The sequence below is a fragment of the Apodemus sylvaticus genome, chromosome 1 (genome assembly GCF_947179515.1).
Source record: "Apodemus sylvaticus chromosome 1, mApoSyl1.1, whole genome shotgun sequence".
Lineage (NCBI taxonomy): Eukaryota > Metazoa > Chordata > Mammalia > Rodentia > Muridae > Apodemus > Apodemus sylvaticus.
In genome coordinates this window covers 189,608,158-189,634,748 of record NC_067472.1, presented here as the reverse complement: position 1 = coordinate 189,634,748, position 26,591 = coordinate 189,608,158, and the positions used below count along the sequence as shown (strand labels likewise).

At 52.1% G+C, this 26,591-nt stretch overlaps 2 protein-coding genes across 4 annotated transcripts in view; both read right to left on the bottom strand.

Annotated features, from left to right (window-relative positions):
- Positions 1–1,625: 1,625 nt before the first annotated feature.
- Positions 1,626–19,539, bottom strand: LOC127673580 (CD177 antigen-like). 2 transcript variants are annotated; one of them, XM_052169288.1, is made up of 5 exons: positions 5,024–5,105; positions 3,665–3,805; positions 2,606–2,791; positions 2,386–2,514; positions 1,626–2,083 (listed from the first exon to the last, which is right to left on the bottom strand). In XM_052169288.1, the coding sequence occupies exons 1-5, from the start codon at positions 5,085–5,087 to the stop codon at positions 1,857–1,859; spliced, it is 747 nt and encodes a 248-aa protein (XP_052025248.1). In that variant the 5' UTR covers positions 5,088–5,105; the 3' UTR covers positions 1,626–1,856. The 2 variants fall into 2 exon arrangements, with proteins under 2 accessions (XP_052025248.1, XP_052025238.1); XM_052169278.1 differs by lacking the exons at positions 3,665–3,805; positions 5,024–5,105 and adding an exon at positions 18,908–19,539.
- Positions 17,270–26,591, bottom strand: part of LOC127673530 (CD177 antigen-like) — a 64,474-nt gene continuing 55,152 nt past the window's right edge. For both annotated transcript variants that reach the window (XM_052169200.1, XM_052169205.1), the window contains exons 14-21: positions 26,209–26,349; positions 25,760–25,945; positions 24,177–24,296; positions 23,905–24,024; positions 19,546–19,686; positions 18,482–18,667; positions 18,260–18,391; positions 17,270–17,749 (exon numbers count right to left, since the gene is read on the bottom strand). In XM_052169200.1, the coding sequence (XP_052025160.1) occupies positions 17,511–17,749; positions 18,260–18,391; positions 18,482–18,667; positions 19,546–19,686; positions 23,905–24,024; positions 24,177–24,296; positions 25,760–25,945; positions 26,209–26,349 (1,265 nt within the window). In that variant the 3' untranslated portion in view covers positions 17,270–17,510. The remainder of the gene's footprint in view (positions 17,750–18,259; positions 18,392–18,481; positions 18,668–19,545; positions 19,687–23,904; positions 24,025–24,176; positions 24,297–25,759; positions 25,946–26,208; positions 26,350–26,591) is intronic.

The following is a 26,591-nucleotide window of genomic DNA, read 5'->3' as shown; positions in this document are numbered from 1 at the left end:
GCCGGGCTCTTATGGTGCATGACCTTTAATCCCAGAACTCAGGGAGCAGAGGCAGGATCTGAGTCCAAGGCCAACCTGGTTCTAGAGTGAGTTCCAGGACAGCCAGGATTACACAGGAAACCCTGTCTCAGAACAACAAAAAGAAAAGACATTTCTGGGAGTCTGGAGAGATGACCCAAGTGGGTGAGGTGGTTGCTGTGCAAGGTTCAAGACCCGGGCTGTAATCCCTCATACCCAGCATTGTATAAATGAAATCCAGGACTCAAGAAGAGGGTTCAGCCAAGGTCATTTTCAGCTACACATGAGGTTCAAGGCCATCGTGGACTACAAGCCTCTGCCTGAACAAAATAATACCTGAACAAAATTAAATGCATTTAAGGATCCATTTTTTGTTTTAATTACTTGGAGGAGGAGGAGGAGGAGGAAGAGGAGGATCAGGAGGAGGAATAGGAAGAGGAGGATGATGAGGAAGAGGATGATGATGAGGAGGAGAAGGAGGAAGAGAAGGAGGAGGAGAAAGAAAAGGAGGAGGAGGAGGAAGAAAAGGAGGAGGAGGAGAAAGAAAAGGAGGAGGAGGAGGAAGAAAAGGAGGAGGAGGAGGAGGAGGAGGAGGAGAACCCTCATCTTCTCCCAGAGACACATGCTGTGCCTCCAGGTTTAACCCTCCTTCTGTTCACAGTGTTAGCTCTGCTCTTTCCAGATCGTATTCACTTTTAATTTTTAACAGTGTCCTATTTTTTTGTTTTCTCCTACTGTTCTTATTTCTTCCCAAATCTGAAATGCATTGCCAGGAATCATTTCCGGTCCCCTTGCAGCAAATTGACCCTGAGTTGCTACTCTTTCTAACCTGGACCACGTTGTGGGATCCAGAGATCCCTGCTCAGGGAGAGAAGGCTGACTTCCGCTCATGGACTCCGAGGTTCTTGACAGCTGCTGGTGGCCTGCTTCAGATCCTTCCTTCAGCAACAGTGTTTACACAAGTGCTGCAAACAAAAGCTGATCCTTCGACTCCACCTGCCTTACTACACTTGTGTGCACAGTTCCTCCCCTTCAACCTATTTCTCCTTTCTCCCCTTTCCTTTATAAAATCCCTGTATTTCAGGTCCATGTTCCTGGTACCTATGCTTGCTTACTGGGCCAAGGTCAACTGATATGGCCACAAGAAATCAACGGGTGGAGGGACCACAGCAAGACTGAGGCTGTGACAATTGAGAGCCATCAGATTGGTTATACCTTTATCAGAAACAGAACCTAACGGCAATCGCCAGGATCAATACACTTATAGTTGCCAGGATACAATGAAGTTTGCAGGCCATACAGGTGACAAAGCATTAGTGTCTAAGATTGTCCTGCTAGGCTGCCATGCTTCCCTGACTACACTGGGAACAGACAGAGAAACACAAATTAGCCTGAAGCTTTATTGCCTCTGGGAGCGCATCTGTCTCTCAGGAACTGGAAGCCATTTTGTGCCCCAGGAACCATGGATGCTGACCTGAAGAACCTATGACATGTTCCTCTAATGGTGGCCAGGCCAGGCCAACTCCATGGTCCCCTGCACGCCTCTCGGCAGATAGTCTCTTAACAAATCCCACTCCTCACGTAGAGAAACCCAGGATTTGGTAAACAACAGCAACTTTATTTTTCCACATGTGTGGTCAGTGCGTGGCCGTCTGCTCTGGAGCCGGGTGAGTCCAGTGGCTCCCATATCTAAGCAGGAGGAGGCCGAGGTGTGTGGCTGAGGGATGAGGCCCGACAGCGCAGGCGACAGCGCCCAGTCTCAGGTCTTTGGGTTATGAAGTCAGAGGAGGGCTGGGTATGGGTGGCCAGGAGGGATTGAGACTGACAGGGAAATGGGCTCAGGAGAGAGGACAGATCTCTGCAAACAACGGGCTGAGAAGAGGGCTGAGCCCAAACATCCAGGCCAGGAGGGGGCTCGGGACAAGGACACGTGAGGATGAAACACTGCTATGTGAATCAGAAGCTTCCATAGCGGAGAAGATCCCAATTGAAGTTTGGCCTTTCAATACGTTTGTGGCAAAGTCACTCAGGCATCCATCAAGACTAAAGGCAGCATTGACCCCACCTACAATGTGAAGATCCAGTCAGGGGAAAGGCGTGTAGAGGGACACTTCAGTCAACTTGAAAAACAAAACAACAAAAACAAAACCAACAAGAACAACACAAAACAACTCATGCCCGTCAGATCAGGCCCCAGCCCTCCTCTTGTGTGTGGACTAAGAACTCTCAGTCCATGTCCCGAATTCCTCCCTCAGAACAAGGGTTCTAGACTCCAGTCACACTTCCTTTGCTAGCACCATCCAGCCTCAGCCTCCACCCTCAGACCCAGGAGTCAGTAGCCCTGGGGATGCAGCCTTCATGACCGACCTCCTTCAACAGTCATGTCACTTAAATAGCAATGAGTGCCCTTAGGGCAGACAACAAAGGCGGTATGCTGGGCGCAGGAACCCCGGAAGTGCAAGCAGACAGGACACTGGGTGGTTCCCAGCTCAGAGTCTGGGGAGAGAGAAGGAGGGGCTGTAGGGCATGCTCTCAGCTGCAGACATGGGCTGTTGCCTCAGGTGCCGGGTCCCGTGTGGTCACATACCTGGAAGTGACAGGGAGTCCAGAAGGACACTGCTGCTGTTCGCGTTGTTGCAGAGATCAGTGACACAGAAGTGGGCATAAGAGGCAGCCACGATTCCAGGCCCAGCGGAAAACACCTGGACATCCAGACTATTGTTACTCCCAGGATGGCTGCTGCCTTTGCTGGCCAAGATGAGAGATTTCTCACCTAAGGGCATATAAGAGAGAATACCAGGCTAGAAACAGGAGGGTGGCACAAGAGAAGAGAAAGGGAGAGGAGAGGAGAGGAGCCCAGTTCTTGGGTCCCTAGATGCTGCCAGTTAGAAAGAATGCAATCCCCAGGGACAACAGGGCAGATCACGATCTCAGTCAGCCACAGACTGAAGTCCAAACCTGGCTCCCTCTGCTCTGCCCCTTGCAGACCCCGTTCCCAGGCCCCTGCACACACTGAGCCCTGCGCCAGGCTGCAGCCTCACCCCGCTCAGCATCTCTTCCGCCCTGCTGGGTTCCCTCTACACTCTGCCCTTCACACCACACTTGGCTCCCTGGGCTCTGCTGCCCTCTCCTTCCCACTGCCCTGTAGAGCTGCAGGAGGACTCCGGCTTAGCAGAGCCCAGCACAGGCATCCTCCCTCTCTCCTTCCTTCCCTCCCCCTCCTCCTGTCCCTCCCCCTCTCCCTCCCCCTTTCCCTCCTCCTCTCCCTTCTCCTCTCCCTCCCCCTCTCCCTCCCTCCCTATTGCTTCATTCTTCCTGGGCCCTGAGTCTCCTCTAGTCCAGGCTGCTCCTTAACTCCCTGTGCTGCTGCAGATGAGGTTGGCTGTCTCCACCCACAGCCCCATGCTGGCATTACAGGCACACAGCACCACACCCACTTCATGTGGTACAAGGGTTCAAGCCCAGGGTTCCTCTCTTAACTAGCATAGGTCTTCCTTATACACCCTCATCACAGCTCAGCAGAACAAGGCACAGAGACAGGAGAGCCCAGGCCTGTAATCAGATGGGAGAACTGCAGGGAATAGACTCAGGGCAGGGCTGGGCCTGGCTGGTGTGGGAGTGTGTCGCTCCAGCTCAGACCACGCACCTACATCTATGATCAGGAGTGTCTCCTGACATATGGAATTAGGTGCAGGCTCAGTGGTCCCAAATGATTTCCATCCAACTGCTGTCTTACTGAAGCCATTGCCAAGTTTCACCATGATTCCCTTGTGACAGGTCAGAGTATCTGTGGAGAGGAAAATCCAGGGTTTGTGAGAGTCAAGGAGGCCACCATGCCAGCCCCTGCAGCTTCTGGCTAAGGGAGGCCATTGAATTCTGAATCACACTCTGGGATCACAAAGCATGGCTGTGACATCCCTGTCTTGCATTAAGGTGGGACTCAGAACTCATCCTTCCAGCACTCCCACAATTCTCGGTGGCTCACAGTGGGGGGGGGGGACTGTACTTTAACTCATTTCTGAGCTGCCCTCCTCCTGCAAACCTGCATTCTCTGCTCCACCACACCCACATCCTCCCCACCTTGCTCAAAGGTGGCTCCTTCCCCCAGCTGCTCCAGCTGCAGCTCTGCCCCCATTCTCATCCATTCTTTCTCTGCAGCCCATGTCGCAGTCCCCAGGAAACCCCGTGACTGTCTCTGCAAATCCTGAGCTCAGTCCCCGCTTCTAATGCCTCCAGCCAGTCAAGATGACACAAGGCCTTTCCCTGCCTGTCCTGAGTCTCTCTGTTTCCCTTCACTTGTCCCCTGCTGTATTTACCCCCCCCCCAGCACCCATGGGTCCTCTTAAAGGGTGGTCAGGCCTCTGAGAAGCACTGAGAAGGTAGAAACGTCTGGTAGGGCCCCATCTCCCTCAGAATAAGATTCTCATCTTCAAGAACTGAAGCAATGCCTCAGCGGTTAGAATACTCACTGCTCTTCCAAGTGCTGCGCTTGACCCCAGAACATATGAGCACGTACCCTCATGTAGGCAGAGACAGACAGACAGACAGACAGACAGATTCACACCCACATTCACACCCATACATAATTAAAAATAACAGTAATACATCTAAGCACTCTGAGTTCTTAGAATGGCCGCCAGGCTCCTGCGTGACTCGACCTTCCTGTGTCTTAATGTCCATGTCCCCTCTTCGTCCCTGTGCCCTGTAGAGTCCCACAGGGGAGGGGGTGTCACACAGGGTCTGGGAAGGAAAGGAGGATGAGACACAGTCTAGTGTGACAGAACTACTCAGGGGAAGGCACAATGTGGTAGGCAGCCAGGATTGAGGATGGGCGTGGGCAGGGCGCTGGTCTCCAACAGCAGGTAGGAGAGCTAGGTGTGGCCAGACAGGAGGCCCTGCTCCCATGTCTCAATTGGTTTCTCCTCTAGTCTGTGAAGAGACACTCAGTGAAATGCAGAGCGTTCTGACAGTCAGATGATGGCTGACATCTGTTCTTCATCCTCACCTGAGCAGGGGGAGAAGCCCAGCAGAGAGAGGAGCAGGACATACTGGATGCGGCAGGCTCCCATGGCTTCTCTGAGGCTGCGAAGAGCTGACCAGGACCTGGGAACTGACGGTGGAGAGGAGAGAATTGAACCAGGCAGAGAGGGGCGAATCCTTGTTGTCCAGCAGGGACAGTCCTAGGGGACCTGAGACAATGGGCCCAGGGGACCTGTGCTTCAAGCCTCGGTCAGGACCCCAGAGCCAAGCAGGACCTTCTCAAAGCTCAGCACCTCGGTCCTCAGGACCCAGCCCCTCCACAACCACAACTAGAATTCTGAGGGTTTGTCTGTCCTCGGAATGCGGCTTTTAGGTTCCATTCTCATGGCCCCAAGTCCCAGGACCCAGGATCCTAGTCGCCCAGCGTCCTTCTGCACGACTCGGACCCCAGCCCTCAGCCCCGGGCCATGGAGGGGTGCAAACCCCGGCCTCCTCCTTCAGTCATGGGTGGTCAGACCCCAGATTCTTCCCTTACACACAAAGTCCAGAACTGAGCATCTTCAAAGACCCAGGGAACAAATCTAGTAAGAGCAAAGCCCTCCTCTCTGATTAGGGTGGCCATGGCCCAGTTCTCCCTCAGAACCAGGACATTAGTACTCGTTTACCCTTCAGCAAACTCAGGCCTCCATGCCTAAGCCTAGTCTATCAGACTGAAGATCCCGGAGGCCCCTTCTGCCTCTTCTCCCCTCTCTTCCTCACTGGCTTCTTACTCGGGGCTACGGGATTTGGTCTCTCACTGCTCCTTTTCTACTTAAGTAGCAAATTCTTTCTGGCTTCAGAATATGGTCACCAGAAACTTGGGCATGGAAGGCATTTCAGTTGCGCTCTGATGTAACCTGCCTACGCGACTGCTGTCAGGTGCACAAAAAGTGGCAACCTCCGCCAAGCAAGACAGTTGAAGTCCCATTTGTTGACAAGCATTCATCACATTCCTTCATTGGATAAACCTGGAGAATTGCTGCATCTCATTGGTCCGCAGAGAAGCCAATTACAGAAGCGCACCACAGAAGGTGCGCATGTGTAGAAAATGAGTGTTCAGCAAACTGTCAGCGGCGGTTGCCGCTGAGGTCATCCTCCAGTTGCAGCTTCACACGGTATCTAGAAGAGCTCTGTGAGGAACACCCTTTGCCCTGTCACTGGAGATGCTTCTAAATTGTACAAATGGGCGGGGAGCAGGTGACGGCACAGATTGCCACCACAGAGATTCAGCCTCCTCGGTCCCGGGAAGACGACCATTCAGATTAGACATAGATGTCAATTCTTTTATTACATTTAATTTAGTGTGCTCGTGTGTTGATGCACATGTGTCAAGGGTCATGTGACAGAGGACATTTTGGGGAGTGAGTTTACTTCTTCGACGGTTTAGGTACCATGAGTCAAATGCAGGATGTCAGGTTTGGTGTTTATGCCTTGAGTAATCTTGCCAGTTCTTGCCACTTTTGTTAGAATTATAAATATATTCATTAGATTAAGAAATTAGTTTCATTGCAAAAATTTTCTAAGTTCATATAGTATACTTTATTTGAATATTATTTCTTGAGACAGAGTCTTCTAGCCCAGGATGGCCTTGAACCCTCTGTGTAGCTGGAAATGATCTCGAACTTCCGATCCCTCTGGCCCAGATTCCTGAGATCCCTCTGACCCAGATTCCTGAGATCCCTCTGACCCAGATTCCTGAGTCCTAGGTTTAGTGGCGAGCACCACCACTTGGGCAGCACCGGGATGGAAGTCTGCGCCTGCGCATGCTGAGCAAGCAGTGCCCGGCTGAGCCCACCATGGGCTCTTGGCTCTCGTCTATGTCTACCATTACCCTTCCCTTCTCCACAGCCATCTGCTTCCCTGTCCTTCCGCTGTCTGGATTCCACACAAGGGAGAACACGTGGACCCTTTGGCTTCCTGACTCTGGCTGATTCTGCTTTACGCAGTGTCCTCCCGAGAGGGGCGGGAGTCGGTGAACAGTGGCCGCGTAGGATGCACCTCATACAGCATGCTGTGTTTATCTGCTGCTGGACTCGCTGCTGTCAGGAATGGTGGCGACCATCGAGGGCAGGCAGGCGTCCCCCGGGGCATTCAGAGGGGCCACGCAGTTTCACACGGTGCCAGCTCCCTGCTGTGAAGGAAGGAGGAGGCATCAACCTTGGGGTGAGATTTTGCGAGTTATCAATCACATGGGTAAAATATGTGACATCTTGATTCAATAATCATTTTTATTGTATCATGTGTTGTGTGTCTATTTGCATGTGTGCCTGTGCACCACTTGTGTGCCTGGTGCATGCAGAAGCCAGAAGCGGCCACGGCATCCCCAGGATCTGGAGGTTAGACAGTTTTGAGCTGCCGTGTGTGTGCTGGGCTTTGAACCTAGTTCCTCTTGTAGAGCAGCCAACGCTCTTAACCACTGAACCACATCTCCAGGCTCACATATTTGTTTTAAACAGAGAAAATGTCACAAGAAGGAAAGGGTCAGTGAAGCTCTTTGTTTTATGTGAACTATGTGGAGAATTTGCCGTGACCTAAATGAACTGCTTGATTCTCAGATACCGCGAATGTGAAGAACCGGTAACTCAGCTGCACTGCTGAGGGATAATCTGTCCCTTTAGTAACTGAGAGATGTGTTCCATATGGGTTTCATGTGCCTGTGTGAGGAGACACTGTTCCAAAATCCTTGGGAATGGAAATTTATCAGGTTCCCAGGAAAACGAACACGGTTCCTTGGAAGAACCACAAACAATAGGCCATTATTCAACGACGGTCCCGACCTTAGCAGGGTGAGGGGGGGTAAGTCCGGAGCAGAGTCACTGACTAGCACACCAGGCTGGAGCAGATAGCAAGACCAGTGTTGAGCTGGTTTGTGAAATTCCTCAAGGTCCCACCCAAAAGGATAGAGCTAACATAGCAACCAATCAAAACTGTACTAATGTCACAGTTGTACTTCTAGCCAATCAAGTTAGAGTTACTTAACCCTTCTGGAAAGTTCTCCTAGGCCTCTACATAAAAGGGGGGGGTCTGTGAGCTCCTCTGCTTGTCACCATTTTGATAAGTGGCTGATCCCCCCTCATGCTGTTAATTCCTGCAGAATGACCGTTCTCTGTCTGCATACTGTTTGGGTCTGGGATCTTTCTTCAGTGATTCTCGGACCCTGACAAGACACAGGTGAAGGCTAGTTGTTTGTATGAATGCTCTCCTCTCTCACACTCCGTATTACTCTTAGGAGAAGGGCTTATCTCTGTACAAACTGGATGGGTGGAGAGTGTGTGAGATCTGCCTGTCTATATCAAATAGTGCTGGATGTACAATTATGTGCTGCTACGGCTGGCTTTTACATGGGTCTCATATAGAATCCTGTCATATAAGTTTGCAAATTTACAACATTCATGGCATCCTCAGACCCTCATGGGCCTACCTGAGCTAAGTTTGCAAACGATTGAGTGATTGATTGATTGATTGATTGATTGATTTGAGACAGGATCTCTGTATTAGTCAGGGTTCTCTAGCGTCACAGAATGTACGGGTAGTCTCTGTATAGTAAGGGAATTTGCTGATGACTTATAGTCTGTAGTCCAACTCCCCAACAATAGTCAGCAGCAGCTGTGGATGGAAGTCCAAGGATCTAGCAGTTGCTCAGTCCCACGAGGCAAGCAGGTGAAGGAGAGAGAAAATCTTCCTTCTTCCAATGTCCTTATGTAGGTCTCCAGCAGAAGGTGTGGCCCAGATTAAAGGTGTGTGCCATGGCACCTTTAATCACAGATGACCCTGAACTCAGAGATCTCCCAGTCTTAATCTTCTGGGATTCATAGCCACTATGCATCAAGATCTCCATGCCAAGATCCAGGTCAGGAACTTGTGTCTCTCAGTCTCCAGATTAGGATCACAGGTGAGCTTTCCAATTCTGGATTGTAGTTCATTCCAGATATAGTCAAGTTGACAACCAGGCATAGCCACTACAATCTCACACATATCGATAGACTTTGGTTGCTGTAGAACTCCGTAGCTAGCTCAGACGAACCTTGAACTTGTGGTGATCATCTGCCTTCTGCTTTACCTTGCTTCTGTTGGACCAACAAGGGTGAACTACCACCTCAAGCTCCTGTAAGCGACTCCTCACCCAGGCATATTCCTGTAAGTCAGTCCAGTATCAAACTCATTGGCACACTCAGTTGGACTTTGGTCATATCTGTACTTTGTCGTGTCATTAGGACTCAGTCTGGCTTGAGCGGATGTGTGTGTTGTGTCTCCTAAGTAAAAGCTTTGTCACAGAGCAGGGCAGGCCCCTGACCAGGGACCTCACAGGGCCAAAGTTGAACTGGGGAAGAGTGAGTGCATGGTTCTGCCTGTGGGTAGAAGGGCACTGAGGCGAGCCCGAGAAGCCCAGTGGAAATATCTGCAGAGGAAGCTGTCTTTTCCTGTGTGGTGTGTGTTAGTGTGCCTGTGAGCTAAAATGGCGGCTGTGTGGTTCTTGCTGTGGGGAGTGAGACACACAACTAAGGCCGAGCCATGGGGGTCAGGAGTGTCTGGGAGGATCTTCCTTTGTGTGGTGTGTGGTGGTGTGCCTGCTGGATGAGAGAGGTCCACCTCAAGAATACGGAGATGCTCTGAATACAGCGACAGGTTGTAGAGGTAAGCTTGCAGTCTTTGCGATGAGCACCCAGGGTCAACACTGATGGCGCGCAGCGGCAGCAGATGTTGGCTGTAGTTAGACAAATGTGTCTGAGGCTAAGATGGTGGTCACGGGTACCAGTGTGTATACAGGGGAACTGCACCAAGAAAGGGCATCTTCTGAACAGCCTCACATTTGTTAAGTAAATCAGATAAAGGAGGAGCATGTTACACAAGTGGAAAAGCAACAGGAGAGGCCTCAAGCCCGACCTATAGTGGAAGGGGAGGGGAAGTCTGCGATTTGAAATTCCCATGTGGGACTACGCAATGGTCCAATGCGGGTGGGGGAAGACTGTCCGGAAATGCTCAGCACCTCATCTGCTGGAATTAGGGAAGACCTTGAAAGTAGCAATCAATGAAAGATTGATTGCTTAGCCTGGCTTCTGAGGCTGTGGGGCGTGGGAGCAGATGGGTCTGTCTGGCCCCTGTGGGGACAGAGATCTGAGTCTCTGTCCATCCCTCCCCATCCTCCTTGATGCAAAGCTGCATCAGCTGAGACAGGGTGGAGGGGATCAGTGCAAAGAGGAGTTAGAGACAAGGTTGACCCAGTGGGGACCTCAAGGCTCTGATGGTAGCTTTGCTGAGTTTGTTGGTTGGGCAAGAGTCTACGTAAAGTGTGAGAGCAGGCCAGAGGAGATGAGAAAATGGTGTCTTCGTTAGTGTTTCATTGCCATGAAAAGACTCCACAACCAAGGCAACTAAAAACATTTATTTGGGGCTGGCTTACAAGTTCAGAGGTTCAGTCCATTATCATCAAGGCAGGAGCATGGCAGCGTCCAGGCAGGCATGGTGCAGGAGGAGCCGAGAGTTCTACACCTTCATCTGAAGGCTGCTAGGAGAAGACTGATTGGAATTCCAGGCAGCAAGGAGGAGGGTCTTAAAGTCCATGCCCACAGTGACACACCAAGTCTGACAGGGCCACACCCACTCCAACAGGGCCACTCCCTGGCTAAGCTAAGTGTATACAAACCATCACAAGGGGTGTGGGGGAGGAGGGTTTTTGAGAGTTCTGGGCAGGATTGTGCGGGAGCTGGGGAACACTGAGGATAAGCACGGCTGGGTGGAGGGCAGGACAAGACGGAAGGAGTGTGAGCGGTGCGGTAAGAGAAGTTCAGAGGGCTGGGATCCGAGGTGTTTGAAGATGTTGGAAGGGGCGTGAGCCCCTTGATGGAACAGATTAGGATTGTAAATTAGGAGGAGGGGGGTTGGAAGGATTGTGGGTGGGGGGTCCCAGGGTTTGTTTATTAGATTCAGAGGTGAGCAGAGAGTTTGTTTATGGGGGGTGCTGCCTAGGTTGGGAGATGTAAGCGACAGGGGCAGAGGTTGGTATAAGAACATGTTTCTGTGTTCTGCAAGTGTAGAGATGGAAAAGTCTGGATAGACTGGGAGGCAGAGGCCTGGGACTAAAGGGAAAAGCATTTTACATGGAAGGATTTGTGTGTGTGTGTGTGTGTGTGTGTGTGTGTGTGTGTGTGTGTGCTTAGGAGGGAAGAGGTCCAAAAGCACTTTGCTATAGGCCATGTATTAGAAGTGAGTCGGGATTTTTGAGTGTCAGCAGCCATCTATGTGAAGGCAAAATGGTCTTGAGAGTGGGCGGAAGGGTCCATTAGCTGCTTTGACTGTTGCTATGGGAGGATTGTCCGATGAGGGGTGGGGCATAGAAATGATGCGTTTGAGCCCTGCAGAAGTTGGTTAAGGGTAGGGAGCATTGGGCTTTGTAAATGTAGGCAGAGGGCCTTTGAGTGTGGTGCACGGCAGGAGGAGGTGAGGTGGTACCCCATAGAATGGGGTCAGATAAAGAAGCGGGCACAGGGCACGGGAGGCTTTAGAATTCCTGGAGAGTGGGAGCGTGTGCAAACAATGGGCTAATGGTGTGTGCGTGTGTGTGTGTGTGTGTGTGTGTGTGTGTGTGTGTGTGTGTAGTGGTGGGTGTGGGCTCTGTAGGCTGAATCCAAGCCACAGCACCAATGAAAGGATCAGCATCTGATCAGGACCCCAAGACCCAGATCTCATCACAAAGGAGATTTACTTGCCCCAGAGGGACAAAGGGCAGGGAATAAGAGACAAAGATAGGAGACAGGAGACAAGGGGGAGGGGAAAGGGTGCTTGTCCTGACTGGGGGGTAGACAAAGGACTGCCTCTGGATAGAGAGGAGGCAGGCGTGGCCCATAGGAAAATGGCAGTTTATAAAGGTACAGGGAGAAAGTCCGTGTTAGGATGGGGTGTTTATTTTGTGGTGTGAATTAGGTGAGGTAAAGGGGCCTTTGCTTGCTTGATGTCAATACTTGACAGCTAGGCCTTGGTAGTCAGCCTTAGGGTGAGGAAGTGTCCAAATAAGGGAATAGACCTTGGTGGCTGGATTTAGGAATGAATTCTAACAATTTTTAACCAAGGCAGAGGGAATAAGGGAGAAGGAAAGGCCTGTCAGAGCTTAGGGTCTCTTCATTAGAGAGAAACAGGCATTAACAACAGATAAGGCTACAGACAACAGGGATAGACAGAAGACTCAGAAGCAGAGAGTTCAAGTTCCCAACTTTGGTCTAAACTACCCTGAGAGGGAAAATCTTTTGATTCTTGAATGTGGGATGGATACATCCAGTTGCCTTTCTTTTAAATATACCTTAATTGAAAATGTGCTTGATTCTTAATAATGTCTGTGTTTAGAAATAGATTCCATTTCTTTGAAAACTTTAATGTCAACTCTCATGGACTGAAATTACCTCCAAAATACCATTGTCTACACTATCTACAAGAAGCAGATAGAACAGGAATTAAGGGACATAGTTTTCTCTGGTGTATAAAGACCCCAGTCCATTCTGCCCCTTCTACAACCTAATTTCCCCCCATCCCCTCCATAAGTCACAAATCACTTACTTGTCTGAAGAGTAGTGAATTCTATGAGATGGCAAACAGTATTTAGGAGTACTATATAATGTAACCACTGTGTCTAAAGAAAACCCAATTTTAAAAAATCCATTTATTTTATATTGTGTACAGTGTTTTACATGAATGTATATTTAAGCACCATGTTCATGCCCAGAGCTCTAGGAGTTCCAAAGAGGGTGTTGAATCCTATTAATCTGAAATTGGGGTGCTTGTGGGCCACCATGTAAGTGCTGGAAACTGAACCTGGGTCCTCTACAAAAAGAGCGAGAAATCTAAACCGTGAACCCTCTTCTGCCCTTAATAAAAATCCCTGATGGGTCTGGAGACTTGTGTCTGTGAGTAACGTCCCTGCCAGGCAAGCATGCGGACCTGAGCTCAGATTCCCAGGACCCAGGCAAAAGCCACGCACAGCAAAGATTACCTGTGACCCGGCTCTAGAGGGCGAAGAGAGAGCTGGTGAGCTCCAGACCCAGTGACACACTCTGTCTCAGAAAACAAGGTGCAGACCACTAAAACAAGACATCCATGGCAACAACTGGCCTCTGCGCATGCGCACACGGAGCTTCGTCCTATATGGGGCTCGAACCATCTTTTCCCGGGGAGTTTCGTATCAGATATCCTGCATTGCGGATTTCCATTGCCATTCAAGGCAGTAGCAAAATCACAGTCGTGAAATAGCAATGGAGTCGTTTTACAGAAGGCAGCACAACCGAGGAACTGTCTTAAAGGGCCGCAGCATTACGAAGGCTGAGAGATGCCCCGCTAGAGTTTAGTCATTTCAGATTCCAGACACATTTCACAGAAAATTAAGAGATTTACAAAGCCTTTTTTAAAAAACAGACTTTTCTCTAGTAAGAATAAATGTTTTCATTCACAACGTCCACTTACGTTCCATATCTGTTTACCCCATAACTCACAGTAACAGTTCTGAACCTACACAATGTCGACCCTTCCTTCCTTCACAGCAGGGAGCTGGCACCGTGTGAAACAGCGTGGCCCCTCTGAAACCCATGTGTTGCAGCTGTGCTAAGGGGCAGAGCATCAGCGCTCTGAGTGCCCAGGGGTCGCCTGCCTGCCCTCCATGGTCACCGCACCATTCCCGACAGCAGCGAGTCCAGCCGCAGATAAAGTCAGCGTGCTGTGTGAGGTGCTTCCTAAGCGGCCATTGCTGTACCAGTGACATGGAAGGAAGGGATGAAGGCTACATCTCCATAGAGTAGTAGATCGATCTCAAGGCTCCAGTGCTACCCAGCATACCCAGCAAAAACAACAAAAATAAAAACTCCCCAGCGACATTTTTATGAACCATAACTCAGAAGTCCATTTTTTTTTTCCGAGACAGGGTTTCTCTGTGTAGCCCTGGCTGTCCTGGAACTCACTCTGTAGACCAGGCTGGCCTCGAACTCAGAAATCCACCTGCCTCTGCCTCCCAGAGTGCTGGGATTAAAGGCATGGGCCACCACCGCCCGGCACAGAAGTCCAATCACAGACAGAAAAATAATGAACAAAAATCTATGCCAGGTTTTGCACAGCAATGGAGGAGGGGGATTTACCTGACTCTGAATGTGAAAGATTAGTTCATCAAGCAAGGCTGCTCATCATTAACTGAAATCATCATGTGACTGCATGGAGGGCACCCACAGTCTGTCACTGACATACACAGCAATGTGATTCTCTGTCCAGTACCAAAGGGAAGCACAGGCTGACAGGTGCACAAGCCCAGCGCGCTCCAGTGTGAACAGATGCTTGCAGCAGACACAGCTTAGCAAGGGACACCCACTCCGCAGGCACACCGTTCCCCGGAGACCTCACCAAGCGTTTTCCCTCGGTCACTAGTTTCTTTGTCCGAGTCACTGTTGAGACAAACTGTTTTCTGTAGCTTGACAACTCCATCACCCCACTGCAGCCTTGAGACAGGTCTACTGTCTGTTTTAAAGATTGACCTGCATACCCTGAAATTAAGATATAAGAACGGGGTCATTGCAGGGAACGCTGGGATTGGCCTGGCCTAGCTGCCTTAGAAGGCATGGGTCCTAGGTTTTTCACGGCAGAGTCTGTGGCTCCCAGGGCACAGGGTGCCTTCCAGTTCCTTAGAGACTGATGCCTTATGTGTAGGGGTGGCCTGATGTGTTGGCGCAAAGCCTGTGGTTAGCACAGAGGTCTCTCAGGTCCTCCCTGGTCATGGCAGTGGGGAAAGTGCCAACAGAGGGCCAGGAACTGGGAGTCCCAGTGGCTACCGTACTTCATCACCATGGCAACCGTGAGGGGCCCACTGGTCTCTCTGGGTGATTCCAGAAAGCCAGGACTGGCCAACAGGAACAATGCAAAAGGGAGAATGTCTAAATGGAGATGGTAGGGGTGAGGGGGTTCTTCTGTGAATACCATTCCTTCTCAGCTGGAGCCCCGGGGCCACACCCTGTGAAAGGCTGTTGTCTTTCACAGGTGAAGCCCTTATAATGAATTAGGAAGACGGGCTTGGTTGCTACCTCAGCCTGTATAGCGCTTCCAGCACAGGACACTGAGGACCCAAGTCAGATCTCCAAAACCCTGTGAAAAGCTGCACTGTAGGGGCAGGAGCCAACTGCCACTCCCACTGTGACTTCCCCGCAGCGATGAAGCTACACTCTCCAAACCACCAGGCATAGTGACGCTTTCCTCCCTTAAGTCGGCCTTCTTACACTCAGGGGAGTGGTGGACTCAGGGGAGTGGTGGACTCAGGGGAGTGGTGGACGGGCAGATGCCTGTTGTGTCTCCAGTCTTGCTCTTCTTCCCACTTCCCAGCAGTGTGAGCAGGGTGCAAGCGGGGTCCCCATGAGTGGGAACCCCCTTATTCAGCCCATGTGTGGTTCCCAGAGGACGGTGACACTGAAGTATAGGAACCCCCACACCCCACACCCCCACTCCCCTCTCACAGAGCCACGGTTGGGCAATGCAGGTTTCCGCCTGAAATGAAACTGCCTGTAACTAGAGCCCGCCTTTGCTACTTTGTGGGGTCTCCGTTCTCCCACCTCTATCCCCCCATCCCATTTCTCCCCAACATTAGATAGGACAGAAACAAGGATAGAGGGGAAGGAGGAATTAGGAAAATCCCTGAAGCTAACTAATTTTCTTCTTTTTATTTCTTTTTCAACCATAGCTACTAACAAACCACAACCAACCTTCCCGAGTGACCAATGGCCACCCACCACGAATCTTGGGGGCCCTCACATTTATATACCATCCGAAAAGTTCCCAGAATTCCAAACACTACAGAAGTGCAGAAATTATCTGCCGCTGGCAAAACCACACTTGTGGTAGAGCCTGAGGCAGATCACAGTCAGCTGCTGTGGACAGTGTAAAGCAGCCCCACACCCCACGAATGGGATTAAAACAAAAGCACACATTCTTAGGTATTTCTATGCTTTTTAAAGAAACTAAAATTTCAGAATTCTTAAAAAATGTCACTACATATAACACCAGTCTTGGACTGTGTGTGAGAGAGTGTGTCCATGCAAGTGTATGTGTGTGTTTGTATGTGTGTGAGAGTATGTGTTGTAAGAGTGTCTTTGTGTGTGAGTGTGGGTGTAAGTGTGCTGTAAGAGTGTTTGTGTGTCTGTATAGAGTATGTGTTATGAGAGTGTATGAGTGGTTTTATATGTATGAGAGAGTGTATGTGTTTGAGAGTGTGTACACTGAGTGCATAATAATTGTGAGTGTGTGTGTGTGTGAGTCTGGTGGTTTGGGTAGGTTTGGCCCCCCACAGATTCGTGTTTAAATGCTTGGCCCATGGGGAGTGCCACTATTTTTTTTTTTATTTATTTATAAAGTTAACTTTTTTTTTTTTTTTTTGGATTTGGTTTTATTCGAGACAGGGTTTCTCTGTATAGCCCTGGCTGTCCTGGAACTCACTCTGTAGACCAGGCTGGCCTCGAACTCAGAAATCTGCCTGCCTCTGCCTCCCAGAGTGCTGGGACTACAGGTGTGCGCCACCACCACCCGGCGGGGAGTGCCACTATTAGGAGGTGTGGCCTTGCTGGAGTAGATGTGACCTTGTTGGAATAAGTGTGTCACTGTGTAGGCGGGCTTTGCGGTCCCCTCCTGTGCTCAGGCTCTGCCCAATGCTGAAGACAGTCTCCCTCTGGCTGCCTTCCAGTCAAGATGCAGAACTCTCAGCTCCTTCTCCAGCACCATGTCTGCCTGGACGCTGCCTTGCTTCACACCATGATGACAATGGAATGTTAGCCAGCCCCAACTAAATGTTTTGTTTTATAAGAATTGCCTTAGTCATGGTGTCTCTTCCCAGCAATGGAAACCCTAACTAAGACTGTGTGTGTGTGTGTGTGTGTGTGTGTGTGCGCGTGTAAATGGTGTCGAACCCTTTCTCAGCTCATCTCTCCTCCCACGACAATTACCACGGTCTCTGTGTCACTCATGGCCTCTTGCCCCGCTGCTCAGGCGAGGCACAGCCCTTTCCTGTGCTCCTAGCTGATGAGGAAGGAGCTGAGGGACACAGCCTCCTGTCCTCACAGGGCACAGTGAGGTCCAGCCCTTCCTGCTGCAGCACCAGGAGGCTCTGTGAGGCCCCAGTCGGCAAGAAGATGTGGGGTGTACGTTGGGAGGCTGGGCCCGGGCAGTTAGATTCGCCGTGGATCGCACTGCGTGTCCTGGTCTCCTCACGTAGAGAAACCCAGGATTTGGTAAACAACAGCAACTTTATTTTTCCACATGTGTGGTCAGTGCGTGGCTGTCTGCTCTGGAGCCGGGTGAGTCCAGTGGCTCCCATATCTAAGCAGGAGGAGGCCGAGGTGTGTGGCTGAGGGATGAGGCCCGACAGCGCAGGCGACAGCGCCCAGTCTCAGGTCTTTGCGTTATGAAGTCAGAGGAGGGCTGGGTATGGGTGGCCAGGAGGGATTAAGACTGACAGGGAAATGGGCTCAGCAAAGAGGACAGATCTCTGCAAACAACGGGCTGAGAAGAGCCAAGAGCCCTAACATCCAGGCCAGGGAAGGGGCCGAGGCACCACTAATATAATGGTTTTCATTATCTTCATATTCATATTGATAGTCAGTGATCTCTTTTGCCGAGAAGATCCCAATTATTTTGGAGTCACCCAGTAAGGGTTTGATAGGTGGGGCCATGCACCCCTGAATGCTCACTGTGGAAGACAGTCCACCTGGGGGGTGAAGACAGATCAGGGATGGCACAGTTCAGCAGTGTGAGAAACTCAGACCCCTGAGTCCAGACCTCAGATACAGGAACTGCCACCCCTCAGACGGTGACTCTAACCCCTGCCTGACTTCCTTAGGACTCCAGGACCCAGCCTCTTCCCTCAGACCCAGGGGTCCAGGACCCAGCCTCTTCCCTCAGACCCAGGGGTCCAGGACCCAGCCTCTTCCCTCAGACCCAGGGGTCCAGGACCCAGCCTCTTCCCTCAGACCCAGGGGTCCAGGACCCAGCCTCTTCCCTCAGACCCAAGAGTCCAGGACCCAGCCTCTTCCCTCAGACCCAGGGATCCAGGACCCAACCTCCTCCCTCAGACCCAGTGGTCCAGGACCCAGCCCTCTTCCATATGAGATAGCCCCATCTCTTCTCCCTCAGACTTGTGAGTTAGGGCACAACCCTCCCATCCTCAAATCCTGGATTCCAGGCCCTCCAGCCCAGCAGTCCAACCATCTGCACTCACCTCCCTGTAGCTCAATGTCACCTTTATAACAGTGAGTGGCACCCTGAGGGCAGGTGACAGAGTTGGTGTCGTTACAGGATCCAAAAATCTGTACACACATGGGACACCGCACGTCTCCTGGGGGAGGAACATCTGGGGACAGAGAGAAGGGGTGAGCTGCATGCGCTCACCTACAGTCACCACCAGCTTGACTCCCCCAGTGTCGCTCGGTCGGTCCCATACCTGGATGGGGGAGGACGTTTAGAAGGATGCTGCTGCTGCTGTCTCCATTGCACAGACTGGAAGAACAGAAGCGGGTATAGGAAGCTACCAGCATCCCAGGGGGCCGGGACAAGATGGAGGCACCACCATTGTTCTCTGCCCCAGGACTGCTGCAACCTTTGCTGCCCAGGAGGGCTGATTTCTGTCCTGTGGGGTATGACAGTGAAAGCCAGGGTCAGCAAGGGAGAAAGGCAAGGACTGCGAGGCCCGTTCTTGGGTCCCTTCCAATCATAGGGAGGACTACAATCCCCAGGGACAACAGGGCAGATGATGGTCTCAGTCTGCCACAGACTGAAGTCCAAACCTGGCTCCTTCTGCTCTGCCCCTTGCAGACCCCGTTCCCAGGCCCCTGCACACACTGAGCCCTGCGCCAGGCTGCAGCCTCACCCCGCTCAGCATCTCTTCTGCCCTGCTGGGTTCCCTCTACACTCTGCCCTTCACACCACACTTGGCTCCCTGGGCTCTGCTGCCCTCTCCTTCCCACTTCCCTGCAGAGCTGCAGGAGGACTCGGCTTAGCAGAGCCCAGCACAGGCACTCAGCATGCATCTGTCTGTCCATCCATCCTTCCCTCCCTCCTTCCCTTCCTTCTTTTCTCTGTCTCTCTTGATCGTTGCCTCACTCTCGCTTTCCTTTGGACGGTCTCAGATAGCCCAGCCTGGTTCTGGACTCACTAGACACGTGAGGGGGGCAATGACTCTCAAGGTAAGTGTCTCTTCCTTCCCAGGGCTGGTATCACAGGCACGCCCGGTTTACCTGAGGCTGGAGATCAAGTTCAGGGCTTTGCGCATGCTCAACAGGCACTGAACCAACCACTGTACCACATCCCCAGCCGAGCACTCCTTCAAAGGTCACTAGGGATTCTGCATGCCAGCTGGGCATGGGGCTACCATATATCACCACTCAGCAGGCAGAGGCGGAGGGAGGAGTCCGAGATCTCAGGTGTGAGGAGGCTGGGCTTAGAATCTAGGGCCCGGCTGGGACCAGCCTAGTGCAGGAGTGTGGCTCTCCAGCTCAGCCCACGTACCTACGTCTATGAGCAGCAGCGTCTCTTGACAAATCTCATCAGGCTCACACACCTGAGACCCTGTTGCAGTCCACTTGACAGGTTTCTTAGCAAAGTTGTTGCCAGACGTAAACATGAGCCCCCGGTGACAGGTCAGAGTCTCTGTGGAGAGCAAAACCCAGGGGTTGTGAGAGTCAGGGAGCCCTCCATGCCTGTGCCTGCAGCTTCTGGGCTAGGGAGGGCCATCACAGCCCTGCCTTACAATAAGGAGGGACTCAGAACTCAAAGCCCCCAGGCCTCCAGGCCTCCTCACCCAGTTACTGCGTGAACCCCTTCAGGGACCTCCTCTCAGAGCCTCATGAGGAAGGCTTGCCTCTCCACTGACGGCTCCTCCCGGGCATTCTCTACTCCCCACTGGTTTCCTGTTCTCACTATAATAACTAGGAAGGAGGCCCGGAGCCATATAGTTCTGGGTGTGTTTGCGTTGGTGCTTGCAGAAGCGTTGTGCCCGGGAGCATGCCCGCGGAATCAATGCTGAGTGTCTTCCTTCATTAGATTTCATCTCCCTGATTGAGACAGGGTCTCGTCGGGCAGATAAGCCATGTGACCAAGAGAGCCCGTCTAGAGACATGTCCAACACCCTGAAATTCTCATCTTTGACCAGCAGGAGTCCCTGTCCCAGGCCTGCATGCCCCAGAAGCCACGTAGTATCATGGTCAAATTACAGGGTTAAGCACCTGGAACCCCCTTCATGCAAATCAAACGTTCCCAGCATCTCAGCCCCCACTCTCCTTGAAAACCCCAACCCACTCCCCAGAGTTTAGTTACCAATGAGGAAGAGGACAGGGAGCAATAAGACATCGCTGTGGATGAAGGACTGCCTCCCTCAGAAACCGAACAAGGTTTTGAAGACCAATGGCGGGCCAGCACAGACAGGGAATGTGGCAGACACATGGCCCGCCTCTAGGTATGTGCACATGTTCCTGTCCCCCAGTGTCACACTGCATTCTATCCACCTCCCTCTCCCGATGAAACAGGCTCAATGAAACTTGCAGTTTGACATGCAAAGGGAGCCAGGGCCTACCATTCCCTCTGATGTAGATCCTAGACTCTAACTGCTGGGCTGCGGCCTTTCGGTCCTCTGAATGGTGATCGGTTCCTCGGAGTGGCAAATAGTGTGTTTCATGATCTAACTCTTTGGATCATTTTCAAAATGGGATGCTCGCAACTAGCCCCACCTGGGAATCTCCGCAAGAGCTGCTCTGTTCCCTCTGACTTACCGCCCTTCCTCTGGCTCCCGCCCTCCCAGACATCCTCCACACCTAGCATCTGCCACTGGGTCTTGCTGGTTCTTAATAAATACTCACTGCATTGCCCAGCTGAACCCAGCCGGGATGGCCACGCTCCTCCCAGGCTTGGCTCAAGGCTGAGAATTCATTACCTGCAGGATAACGGCTGCGTCTGACGTGCCTGGGGTTTGTATTTCTATTGTGTGGGGATGTGAGGGGTGTGCAGATGTACGATGCATGTGGTATGGCTTTGTATGTGTGTCGGTATGACGAGTGTCCTGTGTTTAGTTTATATGTCGCTTCTAGCATGTGCTTTCGTGTAAATGAGGAGCACACGATCCAAGCGTGTGGGATAAGATATATGGCATGTGTGAAGCACAGTGTGATGTATGTTTGTGGCTGTTGTGTACACTGTGTGGTATGTATAGTATATGTGGAATATGTTTTCTCTATTTAAAATATTTAGTCTTGGCGGGGGGTGGGGGGGCGGTGGTGGCACACACCTTTAATCCCAGCACTTGGGAGGCAAAGGCAGGCAGATTTCTGAGTTCGAGGCCAGCCTGGTCTACAGAGTGAGTTCTAGGACAGCCAGGGCTATACAGAGAAACCTTGTCTCAAAAAAAATTTTACTCTTATATATATGGTATTTTTCCTACATGTGTGAGTCTGTGAACCACATGTGTTCAATCCCTGTAAAGGCCAGAAGGGAGCACTGGATCCCTAGAACTGAAGTCACAGACTCATGTGGATGCTGGGAATTGAACCTGGGTCCTCTAGAAGAGTGGCCAGTGCTCTTAACTGCCGTGCCATCTCTCTCCCCACTGGGGTATATTTGTACAGCACACTTGCAGACTGTCAGTGCTTCACAGCCCCAGAGATGCCAGACTTTATTAATCTTCATCAGCCAAAAGGAGCGGAAGGGCCCGGCCTCTGCCTCTCCCTCTGTCTTTTGCAGCCTTCCACGGTTTCCCGCACTCGGGAGAAAGTTCATCCTAAGCTGGGCCTTCCCAGGGGCCCCGCCACCATGGTTCTACAGAGCTCTGTAGCCCCTCACACCAGGCCTGGTCCTCCCTGGCCTTGCTGGCCTCTCTGCTTGGGTAGCTGACCCTTCACCCCTCCCCCCACAGCTCCCCTGGAAATCTGAGCTCATGCCATCAGCACCCTGGGCTCCTGACAGCCCGTCTGGCCTGTGCCGGGGCCTTCGCACTTGGTTTCTTGGTGAGACACACCAAGAAAGACACACCATTTTCTATTTTAGTGTGTCTGTCTGTCTGTCTCTGTGTCTGTCTCTCTGTGTGTGTATGTACACGTGTATCTGTGTGCCTGTTTGTTTGTACATGTGTATCTGTGTCTGTGTGTCTATCTGTATGTGTACATGTGTTTCTGTGTCTGTGTGTATGTGCATGTGTGTCTGTATCTGTGTGTGCCTGTCTGTGTGTGTCTGTGTGTATGTTCATGTGAGTCTATCTGTGTGTGTCTGTTGGTGTGTCTGTGTGTGTCTGTGTGTGTCTGTGTGTATGTGCATGTGTGTCTGTGTCTGTGTGTATGTACATGTGAGTTTGTGCCTCTCTGTGTGTGTATGTGCATGTGTCCATGTCTGTACATGTGTGTCTGTGTCTGTGTGTATGAACATGGGAGTCTGTGTCTCTGTGTATGCCTGTCTGCGTGTATCTGTGTCTGTGTGTGTCTGTGTGTATGTGCATGTGTGTCTGTGTCTATCTGTGTGTGTGTACATGTGAGTCTGTGTCTGTGTCTGTGCCTGTCTGTGTAAGTCTGTGTGTGTATGTGCATGTGTCCATGTCTGTACATGTGTGTCTGTGTGTGTACATGTATGTCTGTACCTGTGTGTGCCTGTCTGTGTGTGTCTGTGTGTGTCTGTGCATGTGTGTGTCTGTGTCTGTACATGTGTGTCTGTGTGTGTGCATGCATGTATGAAGGCTGGACAAGAGTGTCAAGTGTACTTTTCTATCACTTTCCACATTATTCCCTCCCCTGCGACAGCGTCTCTCACTGACCTGGAGACAGATGGCCAGCAAGCTGCTGTGATCCTCCTGTCTCCGCCGCCCACAGCGCTGAGGCCACGGGTGCCTGTGCAGCCATACCCAGCTTTTTAGGTGGAGGCTATGGACCTGAGTTCGGATCCTCATGTCTGCACAGGAAAGTCTCTTACTCACAGAGCTCTCTCCCCTGTCTCTGGTCAGCCATTTCTACCAAGAAACCTAAGGATAGGTGTTATCCACCCGCGGGGTCTGCGGGGACCCTGGGGTCCTGCACAGCCTCACGTCGGTCAGCACACACAGCCTCACGTCGGTGGGCACACACAGCCTCACGTCGGTTGGCACACACAGCCTCACGTCGGTGGGCACGCACACCTAGGGCACCTGATTGCCTCGGCTATGGTCCACACAAGGCTGGAGGACTCCAGCCCATCGCCTTAAGCTTCTGCTCTAGCTAGGGTTGTGTGGAAGCACAGGGGGCGCTGCTGAGCACGCTCTTCCTCTGCGGGCCTTTAAGAGTTAATGCCACACACATCCGAGGAGACAAGACTCTTCATCCTGTGATTTTCTTTCCCAGGCAGCAGGCGGCCTTGTGGATAAATATGAGTGAAGATGGTGGAGAAAATGGGGGAGCCGTCTAAATGAAGCTGAAGCTGCTGATCTGGGCTGACCAACGGTCGGGTGCGTGGAAATGTAATCAGAAAGAAAAGCTCCTGTCCCGGGTGACCCTGCCAGATGCCAGTGGCGAAGTGACCCTGTTACACCCCAACTATCCTCCCTCGTCAGGTTGAGCAAGCTCGCTTTTCTCAAAATTATCTAGAAGCTCCCCTCCGTGGGCTCTCACGGCCTGGCCTTGGGCCGCATTCCCTGCCTTTCTCCTTCCAATGGACTCCTCTCTTTGCCCCGCCCCCAGCCCCACCTCGCAGTCTCCAGAGGAGCATTGCTTCTCTTCTGTATGGCTGAGTAGGTGACACTCATTTAAATGGCAGGGTGGCCTCAGTTGATAAGTACCAGTGTCCCACACCCCATGAGGATCGGTTTGCCTTGAGGTTGCCCTGCCAGGTGTGACCTAACTTTTCCCACACTCAACTCACTTGACAGAGGACTGCAGCTCTCCCTCACATCCACAGGTCCAATTTTCTGGGTGCCATTGAGCAGGGTACAGCCTGGCTGGGACATGCATCCCTGCACCTTCCGATTGGAGGTGATCCCTCCTAGGATAGGAGGAGAGCAGAGAGACAGAGATGCTCGCACACACAGAGCATGCGAGCCTCTGAGGCTAGCCCAGCTCTGGGAGGCTGGCTGGAGCCACACTTCTTGAGTCCCACCATGTTCAGGGCCCCAGGGTTCCCGTGTCTAAGCTTACCTCCCCTGAGGCTGAGGACTCCACTGTAGCAGTGAGTGCTGCCTGCAGGGCACACCTGCTCTGGTGCATTTTCACAGGCTTGTGCAGAAAAGCAGAGAGGACAGCGTGTGGTCCCTGGGGCTGGGAAGCAACAGACATAGGGAAGGGCAGTGGGAAGCTCTGGGTTAGGATCAGGCATCCCTCTCAGTTACCTAACACGCCACTGTCTTTCTAAAGAGCCTTCGGGACTCCTCTCATACAGGCCCAATGACTCGGGAATCGGGGCACTGGGGCTGTGGTTAGCAAAACAGCAAGAGGACTGGAAGGCCTGCAGAGACCCTAGGCCGAGGACAGGAGGGACATGTGGGGATCTCACACAGACCCTGCAGAGACCCTGGAACGAGGGCAGGAGGGGCATGTGGGGATCTCATACAGACACAGCAGAGACCCTGGAACGAGGGCAGGAGGGGCATGTGGGGATCTCACACAGACACAGCAGAGACCCTGGAACGAGGGCAGGAGGGGCATGTGGGGATCTCATACAGACACAGCAGAGACCCTGGAACGAGGGCAGGAGGGGCATGTGGGGATCTCACACAGACCCTGCAGAGACCCTGGAACGAGGGCAGGAGGGGCATGTGGGGATCTCACACAGACCCTGCAGAGACCCTGGAACGAGGGCAGGAGGGGCATGTGGGGATCTCCCAGGCTCACACAGACTTAGATGGGTCAGGGGAGCAGGGGCCAAGGAAGAGCAGGAGGCTTTACACACAACTTTTGTCCAGAATTACTCCAGAGAACACAGAAACACGAAGCCTGCCAGTTTAACAGCAGACACGGAGAGCAGAGAATGCCGGCCCAGTGCCCGGGAGGCAGAGGAAACGCAACATCCTTGAATGAGAGGGAAAGGACGCCAGGCTTGCTCAAGGCCGGAGTGTGAGGCTGGGGCTTCCTCGGAAAACCCACCCGGATGATCGCAGAGATGGCTTAGCAGGTGTCGCGCCTGCCACTAAGTCAGAAGGCCAGAGCATAACCCCGGGACCCATGTGTTGGGGAACAAACCAGTCTCACAAAGGCTGTACACACTCAGTGGTGCACACAGGCAACCCCAACTCATAACTAAATACAATAAGTGAAAAGAAAGATACAAGATGACCTGGGGCTGGAGAGACGGCTCAGCAGTTAAGAATGGATAATGCTCTTGCAGAAGATTGACTGCTAGCACCCACGGTGGGAGGCTCACAACAACCTATAACCCCACCACCAGGGGATCCAATGGTCTCTCCTGGCCTCTGCAGGTGTCTGCACACACATGCACACACAGGCACACTCACACCCTAACATAACTAAAGACGATCTTTTTAAAAAGTAAGAAAACCCACTCACTCCATTCAGCATTGCTGGAAGCAGTCAGCCAGGGAAGTTTGGAATTAGTGTGGGTCTCAGGGAACGAACAAACGGAGAAGGAAGGGCCATGGAGAGGAGGGGCTGTGGACAGTGTGCCGGGGAGAGTGGGAGGGTAAAGTGGAGGGGGTGAGCCGGCTGGCTGCTCTCCGGCAAGGGACAGTGTGCAAAATGTAGACTGTAAATAGATTTCTGCGCACCTGCCACCAGAGGTGGAGCCCAGAGAGGGGCTGTGGTAGACAGGTCATTGCAGAAGTTTTTTCCACGGCATACTCGGGTGTAGGAGGTGACAGACAGCCCAGGGCCAGTCCTGTGCTCTGTGACTTTAGCCTCTTGGTTCTCTGCAGCAGTGCAGCCCTTCGTGAGAACCAAGTTCATCTGCTTTCCTGGACAAATAGAAGGGGGTCAGGCTGGGATGAAGGTCGGGGATGCTGTCCAATAGATAGAAAGGCCAAGTCCAAGGGGCGGGTCTCTGCACAGAGGACAAGGGGCGGGTCTCTGCACAGAGGATAAGGGGCGGGTCTCTGCACAGAGGATAAGGGGCGGGACTCTGCACAGAGGGGAAGGGGCGGGACTCTGCACAGAGGGGAAGGGGCGGGACTCTGCACAGAGGGGAAGGAGCAGGACTCTGCACAGAGGGGCTTCCTACCGTTCTCTATCATCATCAGCGTGTCATGGCAGCCTTCACCCACATCACAGGTGGTCTGGCCAGCCGTCCACTGGAGAGGCAGCTCCGATATATCTTTCACCGTCTCCAGCGTCCCATGCTGGCATTTCAGAGTTTCTGCGGCTAGAAAGAAGGGAGCAAATCTCTCTCAGTAAGGGACTTCGTTCACAGGCAGCAGCAAGGGGACCCTTCCAGAATCTTCTCTCATGCTGCTCAAGGCCGGACGCCTTGGTGCTGGACACATTCCTCCCATGTCCTTGACTCTCAGGGTCTAGCATTGGAGAAGAGTGAGCCAACACAGAGATTAATGCTGGCTGAACTCACTCAGTCCCCTGAGTGGATGTGAAGCTAGAGAGACACGGGCA